Source organism: Populus nigra, chromosome 1, assembly GCF_951802175.1.
Source record: "Populus nigra chromosome 1, ddPopNigr1.1, whole genome shotgun sequence".
NCBI lineage: Eukaryota > Viridiplantae > Streptophyta > Magnoliopsida > Malpighiales > Salicaceae > Populus > Populus nigra.
The window spans coordinates 24156957-24170594 of record NC_084852.1 but is presented as its reverse complement, the minus strand read 5'-3'; the positions used below and the strand labels follow the sequence as shown (position 1 = coordinate 24170594).

General features: G+C 37.0%; 2 protein-coding genes across 7 annotated transcripts; both read right to left on the bottom strand.

Moving 5' to 3' along the window:
* Nucleotides 1-747: 747 nt before the first annotated feature.
* On the bottom strand, nt 748-2796 carry LOC133705468 (tubulin beta-2 chain). The gene is made up of 3 exons (XM_062130708.1): nt 2259-2796; nt 1896-2165; nt 748-1634 (listed from the first exon to the last, which is right to left on the bottom strand). The coding sequence occupies exons 1-3, from the start codon at nt 2650-2652 to the stop codon at nt 949-951; spliced, it is 1350 nt and encodes a 449-aa protein (XP_061986692.1). The 5' UTR covers nt 2653-2796; the 3' UTR covers nt 748-948.
* Nucleotides 2797-4394: 1598 nt separating this feature from the next.
* LOC133705450 (uncharacterized) lies at nt 4395-12858 on the bottom strand. Of its 6 annotated transcripts, XR_009844272.1 has the most exons (8): nt 12690-12857; nt 12325-12587; nt 12015-12230; nt 8653-11919; nt 8261-8442; nt 8030-8174; nt 7893-7940; nt 4395-5986 (listed from the first exon to the last, which is right to left on the bottom strand). XR_009844272.1 is itself a non-coding variant. In XM_062130694.1 (6 exons), the coding sequence occupies exons 2-6, from the start codon at nt 12529-12531 to the stop codon at nt 8093-8095; spliced, it is 3942 nt and encodes a 1313-aa protein (XP_061986678.1). In that variant the 5' UTR covers nt 12532-12587; nt 12690-12858; the 3' UTR covers nt 4395-8092. The 6 variants fall into 6 exon arrangements, 3 of the variants coding, with proteins under 3 accessions (XP_061986678.1, XP_061986648.1, XP_061986669.1); XR_009844273.1 differs by having other exon boundaries at nt 7893-8174; XR_009844274.1 differs by having other exon boundaries at nt 4395-7940.
* Between the last annotated feature and the right edge of the window lie 780 nt (nt 12859-13638).

Below are 13638 nucleotides of genomic sequence, written 5' to 3'. Positions count from 1 at the left end.
AAAATTAAAAATTATTATTATTATTATTAAATTTTAAAAAACTATTATTACTATAAAAGAAAAACCATATTTTTTTAAAGTTTAGAAAATATAAAAATTTGAGCTGACAGATTAAATATTATTATTAATTTTATAAATTCATTATTGAATAATCTGGTGCTGGAGTTGGATTCAATATTCTTGAATCTTAAATTTTTATATATATATATATATATATATATATATATATATATTTTAATGAAAATAAAAAATAAATCCAATCATCTAATTCGTATAAACTAATTTTTATTTTATCAACCTCTTTTATGTTTCAATTTTTTACCTCGATCACCTCGAAACAGGCTTTTTACATGTTTTCGAAGAACTTGATAATATTTGGAGTTCAGAAGGTGGGCAATAATTATTTCACTCAAGAAATCATATAAAAAAACTTATCAGGACACTTGATAATCCATGTTGGGGATGCATCTGGGTTGAACATTAATTATTATTTTATGATGATTTGATTTGCATGTCAAGATTTTGAAAACAATATAAAAATGATTGTTTTTAATTGAAACTTATCAAAAATTCATTATTTTTTGTGATAGAAGACACTGGAATATCACACCATCTCATGGCACTCAATTTCAAATTTCATTCAAACGATATAATGGTTTGGAAGCATTTTTTTTCCAACAATTTAATAGTTTCCAGTTGTCCATTGAAAAAGACAGTTCAGTTTTGCAAAAGATTGAAGAAATGATCTGAAGTTGAAAGGTGCATCTGCAGTTCGTAAATTGAACGAGAAAGTTTACCTAGTTCAGTACCCAATTTCACAACAAATATAGTACCCAATTACAGCAAAAGATGACAACTATATATTTAATTGATCCCTAGCTGCAAATTCATTGATAGCAAAACGATGAAAAGAAACCAGCAACTGGAAGTTGAGGTTGAAAAGAAAATCTACTGATAATCTCCCTGGTATTCTCCTTCTTCCTCATCCTCATATTCTCCTTCCTCATCAGCGGTTGCATCTTGATATTGCTGATACTCGGAAACCAGATCATTCATGTTACTCTCAGCCTCAGTAAACTCCATCTCATCCATTCCTTCTCCTGTGTACCAATGCAAGAAAGCCTTCCTCCTAAACATGGCAGTAAATTGCTCACTAACCCTCCTAAACATCTCTTGAATTGATGTCGAATTGCCAATAAAGGTGGATGCCATCGCAAGACCAGTAGGCGGGATATCACACACAGTTGATTTCACATTGTTAGGAATCCACTCAACAAAGTAGGAAGAGTTCTTGTTCTGCACATTCAGCATCTGCTCATCTACTTCCTTGGTACTCATCTTGCCACGGAACATGGCTGATGCTGTTAGGTAGCGGCCATGACGAGGGTCAGCTGCACACATCATGTTCTTTGAATCCCACATTTGTTGAGTGAGCTCAGGAACAGTCAAAGCTCTGTACTGCTGCGAACCACGGGATGTGAGTGGAGCAAAACCCACCATGAAAAAGTGTAGACGAGGGAATGGTATCAAGTTCACTGCAAGTTTTCTCAGATCAGAGTTCAACTGACCAGGGAACCTCAAGCAGCATGTAACCCCAGACATTGTTGCAGATATCAGATGATTCAAGTCACCAACTATCACCAAATAAAAAAAACAGGTTCAGTTCTAATGTAAAATAGCATGAGGAAGTAACTTGTCCAAGACATTTCCACCCGACAAAAATTTCTCAGCCATCTGTGATGAACAACTAACCAACACTTGACAACACGAACACAACATTAAGTAATTCAATCATTTAACATGCTCGATAACCACAACCCACAAAGCAATAGTATATTAAAACATGAATAAAACAAACCTAATGCATAACTAAGGGCATATAATGTAGAACTTACAACTAGGAGTGGTGAGTTTGAGAGTCCTGAAACAGATGTCATACAAGGCTTCATTATCGAGAACCATACACTCATCAGCATTCTCAACAAGTTGGTGTACAGATAGAGTAGCATTGTAAGGCTCCACAACTGTATCAGACACCTTTGGAGAAGGAAACACAGAGAATGTCAACATCATTCTATCTGGGTATTCTTCTCTAATCTTCGATATCAAAAGCGTTCCCATTCCAGACCCAGTTCCACCTCCAAGTGAATGACACACTTGGAACCCTACACATCAAAAATTAAAATAAGCAATTAAAATCTCTTAAACTAAAAAAAAAACAATTGTTATTTAATTTGTTAAATATAAGATTACAGTACCTTGCAAGCAGTCACAATTTTCGGCTTCTTTTCGAACAACATCGAGGACAGAGTCGATGAGTTCAGCGCCTTCGGTGTAATGACCTTTAGCCCAGTTGTTTCCAGCACCGGATTGGCCGAAAACGAAGTTGTCAGGTCTGAAGATCTGACCATATGGGCCAGATCTGAGGCTGTCCATGGTTCCAGGCTCCAAATCCATGAGGACAGCACGAGGGACAAACCTTCCGCAACTAGCTTCATTGTAATAGACATTGATTCTTTCAAGTTGGAGAGGGGAGTCGCCGTGGTAACTGCCGGTGGAGTCTATGCCGTGTTCTGCACAAACAACTTCCCAAAACTTGGCTCCTATCTGGTTGCCGCATTGCCCACCTTGAATGTGAAGGATCTCACGCATTTTCGCTTTTGGTTTTTGAAGAAAATGAAAATCGGCAGCAAATAAGAGGGGAGGATCTTGAATTCAGAGAGAGGAAGAGAGGATAAGTGAAACGGCCAAATGAGAGGTTTTATAGAGGAAAGGAAAAGGGGATTAGGGTTTTGGTTGCTTTTGAAAAATATATTTATTTGGAAATGGTAGGTGGAGCTGGCCCCTATTTCAAGGAATCCAACGGTTGAAAGGTGAGTTGTGATTTTGAAATTCAAAATTTCAAATTCGTGGGTTACAGCTGTACTTGAACAGCATAGACGTACGACCGTTTGGGAAAGAACACGGCCTTCCATGCTTTCTGATAATTTATGAGCTGATTAATCCCTGTATTTTGTAGTTTAGTAAAACTAATTAACTAGTCATTCTAGTAACAAGAACAATTAAATAATCATTTGAATAAAGGATTTTTGCCCTCAAAAACATCTTTCCAAATTGAATTTCCAATCATCTCCTCTTATTTTTAAGAACAAAATTATTTGGAAAATAAAATGAAACTGACACATGAATTAAGTTATAAACGGAAATATTACGGCCTGTTTGAGATATATTTTTATAGCCTGTTTGACTTATATTTTGTTTGAGATATATTTTTATAGCATATTTGAAAATATTATTGTGATTATTTTTTAAAATATTTTATATTAAAATAATATTTTTTTATTGTTAAAAAATTATTTTTAATATTAATGTATGAAAATAATCTAAAAAAATTAATTTGAAATAAAAAATAAAAAATTTAAATTTTTTTTAAAATATTTTTAAAACATAAAAATAAATAGCCAGACACAAAATAGATGGTATAATTACACAGTTAATATATTAATTTTACACCCTTTCTCAATACATTGCTTGAATTTAAGCCTTTCTTGTTTCAAGTACATTGAATTTTTAAAACTCCAATCAAATACCTAGCTCCATTTCTATTGACACGTGCCTTGATCTTTGGGTCCTCTACCAAAAGAAAATTACAATGCTAACACTCTAGCTTTCGATCTTTCTCAATCGAATATATAAACTTTCTATTAACATTTTTTTTCCTTTCAATTCACAAACTTTTTTATGATGCCATTTGAGTACTATAAAGAAAATTCCCAGAACAAGATATCAAGCTTTTTAATCAACCGACTATGCGGTTGAGGAAGAGTTTATTTGGTTAAAATAATAAAACTTTTAATTTATCAGGTTCAATAAATATAAAATAGATTTTAGCCTCGATGTAAATAGCTCACCATGACTAAAAGGATTTTTTTTTCAAAATTATTTATTTTAATTTAAAACATGTTTTATTAAATATATTTTTAATATGGAGCATGCTTTTACTAAAGATAAAAAAAGAAGAAACTCGCATTAGAAAATGAACAAATAAAGGAAGCACTTGATTGCGTAAATAAAATAAAAAAATCAATGTACCGATATGGGTTAGATTATAATCCATGTAATAGACAGTGAGTTAAGAAGAGATGACACGTCATTAAATAATAAATAGCATAGCAAATGACAGAGGAGATGAAAGTTTTTTTTTTTAAAAAAAATTGATATACTCAAATAAAATGGCATTAAAATTCATGTACTCGATTTAGAGGAAGAAACTCTTTCATTTACTAACTTTATTTTATAGCAAAAGGTGAATCTTTCAGAGTGTAAGCTTTAATAAGCAAAAGATTAGACTAAATGGAACCATAATATAAGACTTCTATCAGAGCAAAGAAAAGTTAAAACCTCACCAAAAAGAACAAATATTAATCAATCCCAAGTTTCCACATGATTTCACATGTTTCGGTTCACTTTCCACTCAAAACAACTGGAAAGTTAACAACATTTTGCCATAGAAAGGTGTGTATATAAGAAAACCACAAGAAGTACCACGACGAAAGGCTTCTTTTCCAGAGAAGAGGCCATCCCCCTGTTCCTTGCATAGAGACAAGCACACTTGATGCGAGGTTAGCTCTATAAATTAAAATCAAAATTCCACGGTAGATTACTGAGAAATGACTAAAAAGAAACGAAACATACAATAAACGATAACCCCAAGCGCAACTTAGGATCCCCATTTCGAGCACTAACCTTCTTAAGATGCCCTTTAAAGGGGCACGACCTCAAGTCGTTCCTTTTCTTTTTCACAACTCGACAATTCAAACACTGGGTTGATACTTGATAGCTCAAAGATGTAATTCCTTGGCCATGGAGTTTCGGCAATACTTGTGATTTTAAATTTAAAAACAATGCCAACGCCTAGCAGCTAACTTTCAGAGGTGCATCCAGCAGTTCAAACTATAAAAGACCTTATGAGACAACACAAACCTTCACTACATTCAGGTGATTACAAGGGCCTACAGGGTACATGGTGTTCTATTCAATGTTCAAAATCATGAATAAACCCTTTTCTTATCCCAGAAACTTTGTAGGAAACCTTTCATGAAAAGTCACCCTAAGTCTACAAGCATCCTCTCATACTATCCAACTTTCGCCTAATAAACACCACCCATAAATGCCACTATAATGTAGAGGACAGTGCTTTGTTTATGCACGTGCCCACTCTATGCAGAAATCAAAACATCTTAAAGCGCCAAAAGAAACCGAAACCGCTTTGATTGTCTTTGAAAGTGGTTGTCCCTAAATAAATTTCAACATTGTTCTCTACCTAAGTGTGCTTCACGATATTTTACATGATTTTGCTTTGCAGAAAGAGAATACCATTACCAATTGTTCCAAGTTTTGTCTGGAGCTTTTTTTGCGGAATATCAGAAGGTACATTACAACTCACTCAATTTCTTTCCTTTAATCACAAGCTCAGGTAAAAGGCAACACATTGAAGTCACTAACTGATGAATAATGTATAACGGATTCATCTCCCCCCCTGCCACCCCAAGAAAGAGAAGAAGAAATGAGCAAATCTGATTTCCTTATACAAACAAAAGGAATGCCAAAGACACCTGGTGGATGATATGGAAATTAGCCAATAAAGAATTCTTGGAACCTCTTAGTTTTTCTAAAATCAGCTAGCCAACTTGTACCTTGCAGATAAGTTTTCTAAGCCTCTTGGTTTCCTAAGATCAGGATGGCTATCCTAGCCAGTTTCAACAATCAAATGCTTTATCATTAAGAGGGTGAAAAATCTACATAAAAATTTCTAATTCGGTGATAAAGAAAATTCAAATCATTAATACTAACAAGCAAAAGTTTGCAACTTACATCTGTTTGTTGAACAAAACCTCACCACATATATAAATGACGCTGAGTAAACCTTTCCGCTGAACTTTTTGTTGTATGCTTCGCCCAAAAAGACAGGTTGAATTGAAAATATCTATTATAAAAATTTCACCAGAAAATAAAAATCAACCTATCAGAGTCAATGAATTGAGGCCACATTATGCAATGCCTGGTGCTACCAAAATAAACAGCACTACTAGAATTTCATCAATAGAGCTACTAGGAAGCAGCATTTTCATTCAATAAAACACAAAATCTGTTGAGAAATTTAGTCACCAGCTGGAAGAAATGGAATCTCTGACAGCATGGTCGGTGGGATATATTATCCTTTATTTAAGGCACTAACAGTATCAAATATAAAAGATGTGGTTGAAACCACCCAAGAAATGGAGAAAAAGACAGCACTAGTAGCCATTGCTTCAACTTGCTACCTTCTAACCAAGAAACCATCACACCATTCAAGTACCAAAATATGAAGTTATCTCCACACAGCACAACCATCCATTCCTTTTATATAAATCCATGTATCACAGCTCTTCTTAATTAAATACATATTTGCTTCCAAGAGGTCAGTGCACATATCTTCTCAGATAATACAAACTATCAAACAAAATTTGATTCAGGACTTGCCTATGAAACTCAAAACACTAATTCGATTTCCTAAATTTGCTAAGAATTTCAAAATCCACTCCAATTCCCTTGAATCTTTACTAATTTTATTCATGCAGAACACACTTGCATCTCAGAAAATAATGCTGCAATTGTTAGCAAAAATTGGCCATGAATTAACAACAACTATTCTTAATAATGCGTAATTTTCAAGCTTTATTCTTTCAACATTGAGAATCAAATGGAAATACTTGCACCATTCCAACTTAAAGTATAAGTAAAACATAATCATTCAGTGGCCAACATAAAGATTGACCAACCATATCAATCATAAATTAAATGGCACAAAAAAATTATCAAGTATTGTTATGTAGTTCTAATTTCAGTATGACATAAGAAACAATCTCCTTCGTTAAGAACCTAATGAATTTCCAGGTTCATCCATATAGACATTAAAAGATAGAATATATAAATCAAACAGGGAAAAAGGTTAAATGAGCTGGTTGGCCGAGAAAAGAATATTCAACATTCTTGCAACAACAAGAAATGAGGACAAGTAAGGATGTCTACAGCACAGAACATGATATTAATTAACAGGAAGAGAGAAAGGCTAGAGTTTGATCAACTACAAGCATCCAAAATTATCTCCAAAGTAGTTAAGAAACTATTGCAGTCCTATAGAAGTAAGTTATCAAGTGCTAAATTGAAACTTCATTAGATATACGCATCAAAAACTTTATTAAATCTTAAAATTTCAGGACTAAATGAATTGTTTGAAGAAAAAAGAGATGTCAAATGTCTTGCTAGTGCCATTAACAATGAAGTTTGAGCTACAAACAACCTATTGTAATTTTGCTGCCACCTTTAGAGAAGTTCAGCAGAGTGGTCATTCCCTGTCAAAAGAGTTGAGGCTACAATATTTGAGTTCGATAGAATTGCATGGCACCATCAAAAACTACCTAAAACCCATAACTTTCGACAAGGAAGAAAACCTTGTCTGGCAACAGTGCTAGTGCCTTTCCTCAAAAGCTGGGTTCTACAAAATCTATGGAAGTTTTGATTCCAAAAACACAAGTTGGATACAATACATGTTCCAGTACCACAAACCTAGTTAAATACCCATTTAGCTGACCTTTAGAATTAGTTGGGTAGAGTTATGAATTGGGCAATAGCAACAAGATCAACTCAGATGTTCAGGGATCGCAATGATTAGAGGTACAATTCAAAACATCCTAAGAAAAGTCCATCTCAAACGACTGAAGGTAACCAACACATGCACAATGAACTAAAAGATCAGACTGAATTTCAAATAGATAATTAAAGATAATGTAACATAAAACTAGCCCATTTCTAAAATGAAGATTTCATTATCAAAAACCAACAAACTTAACTGCCACTGAACTTCAGGTCTGAAAACTCTTCTTTAATGAGGCAGCAACCTGAAATGACAAGACTGGCATAAACCAATGGGAAAGCAGAAAATGGGCAATGGAAGGTTGAATCACCACTGTCGCCAAGTTTAAAATACCAAAAGAACAAAATCAACTGCAATGAGTCCAATGCAATTCAAATTTCCAGGCACCACCATGACTCAATGCTTATTCCCCCGTCCCTCAAAACTGGCATTCCTTAGCTTGCTTGTATCTTCAAGTGAGGAATGATCACTGGGAGCTCTACAAAATAGAGCAGAAAAACAGAAAGAGTAACGGAAGTTTCTGACAAATAAATCTGAGAAAATACACTGGTGGAACTAGCTTACGATTTGTGCTTCTTCACATTCTGCTTAATGGTTACAACCATGTCCATAGCCATCTTTTGGTGCTCCCTAGTCTGTGAATGCAAGTCCAAGCCTTCAACTGTTTCGCAGTCAACTTTACAGATACGACACCATCCCATGCTTGATTTCCTCTTTCTAGAGTTTTCAGAATACTGCAAATCACCCTAAGAATACCAAAGTAAATAAACAGATAAATATAAATATTGACCATAAAAAACAATCAAAACTTTAGGAAGCAAATTCAATTAGGATACATGTGCTCTTACTCTGCCTACACGAATCTAAAGATTGCAATTAGTTTTGAAAGAGAACCTTGCAAAATAAATTAACCTGATAATATTTTAACAATATAAAATTAGAAAACTAGTACTTACTGCATAGCTTCCGCCAAAGCTGCTTCTAAATCCAGGCTCACCAAGTTGTTGATGATACAAGTTCCCAGGCCCCGCCAATTCTCCCATTTGTGCATGACCAGGGAAAGTACCAAAGCCACCTCGCTCTCCCAACTGCAAATGACTAGGCGGGTTACGAGGACCCAAATGTTCACCCCTTCGCAAATGGGCTGGCCATCCATCATGACTCATTAGATCACCACTCAAATGCTCACCCATGTGAAAATTACCAGGACCATTAAGCTCACCCCTGCGCAAATGGCTAGGAAAAAGTGGAAACCTACTATCACGAAGAGAACTAGATAATGGATCACCAGACCGTCGCGGAGCTCTGCCATCAATATCTAGGCCTGGAAGGGCACCGAATCTCTGCATAGACATGCCAGGGAAATCCCTACCTGGACTTGGGGCCAAATTATCCATATCACGGTGATCATATCCAGGCATTGGGGGCACAAGTAAACCAGGACGAGTTTGAGCAAAATCTGTTCGGCCTGCTAGATTGTCATGAAAACCTAATGATCCTTCTGCTTCACTGCGATGCAATGTTCTATCATGATGGATGGGAGGAAAGAATCTTGGAGGAGCAGAGCCACCCAGAGGTTCCACGTTCAACCCTGAATCATAATTCAAACCATGGGATCCCTTGTCAAGATGTTTTGGTGCTCCATCCCCACCAAAACCATGAGGTCCCCTATCAAAAGGCCTAGATGAGGAAAAGTGACCGCCAGATTTTGGAACTGGTTTGGTGTCCAAACAGGAGGGTGCAGTGAAATGCTTCAGGTCTTCTTCAAACTCTCCTTGATGAGCGTTGCGACGTGCAGGGTCATGTGGAGAGGGATTAAAATGCTCATCTGGGAAAGACCTGAACCTATCTGAATTGGGGTTTTGGGCCCCATTCATTCCCACTGCATTTGAAAGTATGCCTTGTCTACCACCTGGATAGCTGGGCCTCTGATTTCCAAACATTGAAGTTTCATGGACATATGAAGATGTTTGCTCACCTTGAGATGTGGGTGCGCGAGTATAAGGCCCTTGAGGAGGACCATAATGACTTGGCATGTGTCCAGGAGCCAAACGCCCATGATGAGATGGAGGATGGCCAGGCAATTGCATGTGATGTGGAGGTCCACGAGGAGCTTGAAGCAACGAAGGCCCAACTGGCCTTTGTTGAAGAGCAGCAGGCCCCTGGTGAATTGGAAGAGGGTGCAGCTTTCCCTGGTCAACAACTGAAACTGGTTGAGATTGCATGTGACCATTTGGAGGGAAGCCTCCAAAACCTTGAGAAGTCGGAGTATTGTCCTTCTGCGGTTTCTTACTTTGCTCTTCAAGGTGTGATGGGGCAGTTTCCAGCGAAAGTCCATCCTTACAATCCATGTATTCTGACAAAGAGAGCTCCACCTTTTTTTGGTCAGCATTAGAAATATCTTTGTGCTTATCAGTAACATCTATATGATCTTCTTTCACCTGCTTAATTGAAGGCTCTCCATTTGCTGCTGCAGGCGCTTCTGGAATATCCTTGGCTTCACCTGTGGGTTTATTCTCGTCATCCACTTGCTTCAAGTCACTTTTAGATTTTATGGTTTTCATCTCACTTGCACTAGCTCCAAGACCAGCATCCAACTCATTTAATTCCTTTTTAATAGTTTTATGAGCAGATGATTCACCTTCTGCACCTTTCTCACTATCACCTTGCCTTTCTGAAATCAGTCTTGAAGCAACCCATGACTGTTGTTCAGAAGAAAATTCAACTTGGTTGTTTGTCTTTAGAATATTTCCAGATTGCTGGTTTGCACCGATCTGAACCGGCCGGGCCTGCATGACAGCAGTAGATTGTGGATATGACTGCACTGATAGCACTCCATGAGGTGGTCCTCCAGTCCCTACTGCAAGGCTTTGGGCTTGATGAGGATGTGCACCCTGCGGCAATGGAACATTTTGTTGTCGATGTGGATAGGCATGAGAAGGTTGTTGGAATGACTGGACCAGTCCATGAGGGTGTAACTGAGTCTGTGGATGCTGCTGCTGCTGCACATACAGACCTTGCTGATGCACTTGATTGTGAACTGCACCCCAGGGTTGTCCAGGAAAAGGCTGCTGGTGCTGTACATATTGCTGGTGCATTGGTTGCACAATTGGCTGCATGCCTGGGCGTTGTTGAACAGGAAGCCCAGGTTGATCAGCATGAGAATGAACCGGCTGCTGTTGTGCAGGAGGAATACTTGGGACTTGAACAGGTGAAGGCAGCAAACCTGGTTGTTGCGGGTTTTGAAATGCAGCATGAGATTGTGGTGGAGGCAATAAAGGTGGCTGTTGAATGAACTGACTCTGCATTTGAACAGGCTGTTGTGACTGAGGTTGTGGTCCACCTCGAGGATGTTGAGGGGCTCCCAGCGGCATTTGTTGGTGAATCTGGGGCTGTAGATAAGAGTGATGGCCTGTCACTGCATGGGCTGAATAATGTTGAGGCTGAGGCTGGGGATTAGGATTTACAGTCTGGTTGGGTTGAGGAGCCAGGGGCTGGAGAACAGGCAGCGGAGTTTGTGACTGAGCTTGTACATGAGATTGAGGAACAGGATTCTTTTGAGGGTGAAGCTGAGAATTAACCTGTGCTTGAATTTGGGGCTGTGGATGCAGCATCTGCGAGGAAGGCTGTTGATATTGAGGCACATGTTGAGGAAGAGGCTGAGCAGGGTGGGGCTGTGTATTGGACTGAGCCTGAGAAGGTGGATAACCCTGGGCTGGTGGATTTGCCGGCAGTTGGGTCAGAGATTGTTGCTGAACTGTATGGTGAGTTAGTTGCTGTGGATTCGCTTGAGCAAGGTTCTGAGGTAGAGTATTAATGGGTACCTGAGGTTGGGGCTGGGGCTGGGGGGCCTGAGCATGCATGCTCACCTGTGGTTGCTGGTATTGTGAGACTGCTTGCTGTTGATATGGGTAGTATTGCTGATAATGCTGTTGGTATGGGTCATATCCAGGATACTGCTGGTAGTATTGTTGACATTGCGGCTGCTGTTTATACCACTGTTCTGCAGTGGGTACAGCAGCCTGTACTGAAGTCTGGGCCTGGGTAGTTGTGCTGATTTGCTGGTTGGTATCTTTTGCAGGTGTTGAGGTCGTAGAAGTTTGAGCCTGTGAAGTAGTTGTTCCTGTTTGAATGGCAGCCTGACCTTGATTACCAGTAGTTGGCATACCTGTGCTCGTTGCATCCTGAGCACCTTCGGTAGGTTGTGGTTGAGGCTGCACACCCTGTAATTGAACAAGAAGAAAGTAAAAAACAATCTAACAAAAGTACAAAACAACTCCACAGTTTGAATCTTAAATAAAAAGTTTCTCGGACTCACTGGACAGTTTTGAGCATGTTCCTGCACTTGTCTATGCACAATTTGAGTTCCACACCTGTTGCAAACTACAGGAGAATTACCAAAGGCGCATCCTGAACAATGAGATGTGCAATCGGATAGAGTACCCTGCCACAGGCACCCACTCCTATGATACAAACAATGGACTGTTATCTTGCCAATGGTTTCAGCAAGTGTTTTATTCGATTCAATAAGCAGCTGCAATGAGCAATAAAAAAACAAGTACATTAGCACGTACATAACATCACTGCCACAGCAATTAGACTCATCACCATGATAGGCAAGGAAAAACCTTGGAATCTGCTTCTGTCACTAAGTAGCCGTCATAGGGGCAAGCTCGGGTAGTGCTCGCAACATACGTCAAACACGGTTTGCAGTACAAGTGAGTACATTGTGATTGTAATGCTTCGTTTGGGTACACAAGAAGACGGCAGACCGGACAAAAATACTCTCCGGCAAGAGATTGAATATTAGGTATACACTCGTTATCAAATCCCATAGTAAAGTATCAGTCTCTGCTTATTCAACTCCCAAGCAACATCAATCTATCCAACCCTAACAATACAATTTCTCATATCAAATAACGTTTTCTTAAAGCTAAACAATAAACAATCGCGCCGGGAGAAAGGGGAATACAGTGCGTAAGAACTCACATACCTGAATCTCGCAGGTTAGATAACCCTGGAAAAAGTAAAGCAGCAGATTATTTGATCGAGAAATTAGAAATCGAAAGCGTTAGGGTTCAAATTGAAGAATCCAAGACCGTGTAAATTTAACGCGAGTATCGAAGCCATTGGTAAGTAGAAAAGGGTAAAAGAGAGCACAGATTCTTGAAGAATCCGATAGTTTAAATATTATAATTATAACAAAAAAAATATCAACTTTTTACTGTGAATTACATTGCGTAAATTCACAGTGAAAAACAGATGTTTTTTAGTTATATTTTTTTTATTTTTTTAATTTATTTTTTTAATTTAGTTTAGTAATATTAAAAAAAAATCTATTTAGTTATTCTACTTTTATAATATAAATTTTAAATTTAATGGATTAACTTCATTGATTCAGATTTTTTTTAAATAGTTTTTTTTTTAATTTTATTTTTTAATATTAATTTGATTAAAAATTAAATTTTATAATTTTTTTATTAACTTTTCATTATCATGGGAATATTTTATTATATTTTTTATTGTAAAATATTATTTATTGAAATAGTATTTTGTTTTATTAGAATTTATATTTTATATATATAAAATATTTATTGATAAATTTATCGTATTGTAAATTATTTTTTTCCCACTTAATTAAAACACCATCCATTTACCTTTCAGAAATTGAGAGATTTAAACCTTTATTTGTTTCTTTTTAACATATTCTTCGACTCTTATTGTGTAATTATATAGATTATCATTATTTTATTTGTAATATTCTTAGAATAGGTTAACAATCTCATTAATACCAGATAAAATATAAATAAATCATTATTCCAATACTACATGCAATGAAATTATAACCTGTTGTTTGAGAAAATAATTGATACTGTCAACAATATAATATAAGAGAGTATATTATTAACCATACTGAATAATGTTATATAATTTATCTGTTT

What these genes read in the sequence shown, in the direction of transcription:
- LOC133705468 (XM_062130708.1), bottom strand. Translation starts at nt 2,652, where the DNA reads ATGCGTGAGATCCTTCACATTCAAGGTGGGCAATGCGGCAACCAGATA. An exon ending in AAATTGTGACTGCTTGCAAG is followed by an intron (nt 2,166 to 2,258) that starts GTACTGTAATCT and finishes TTTGATGTGTAG; the next exon opens with GGTTCCAAGTGTGTCATTCA. An exon ending in CAAACTCACCACTCCTAGTT is followed by an intron (nt 1,635 to 1,895) that starts GTAAGTTCTACA and finishes ATTTGGTGATAG; the next exon opens with TTGGTGACTTGAATCATCTG.
- LOC133705450 (XM_062130664.1), bottom strand. Translation starts at nt 12,531, where the DNA reads ATGGGATTTGATAACGAGTGTATACCTAATATTCAATCTCTTGCCGGA. An exon ending in TGACAGAAGCAGATTCCAAG is followed by an intron (nt 12,231 to 12,324) that starts GTTTTTCCTTGC and finishes TGCTCATTGCAG; the next exon opens with CTGCTTATTGAATCGAATAA. An exon ending in AACATGCTCAAAACTGTCCA is followed by an intron (nt 11,920 to 12,014) that starts GTGAGTCCGAGA and finishes GTTCAATTACAG; the next exon opens with GGTGTGCAGCCTCAACCACA.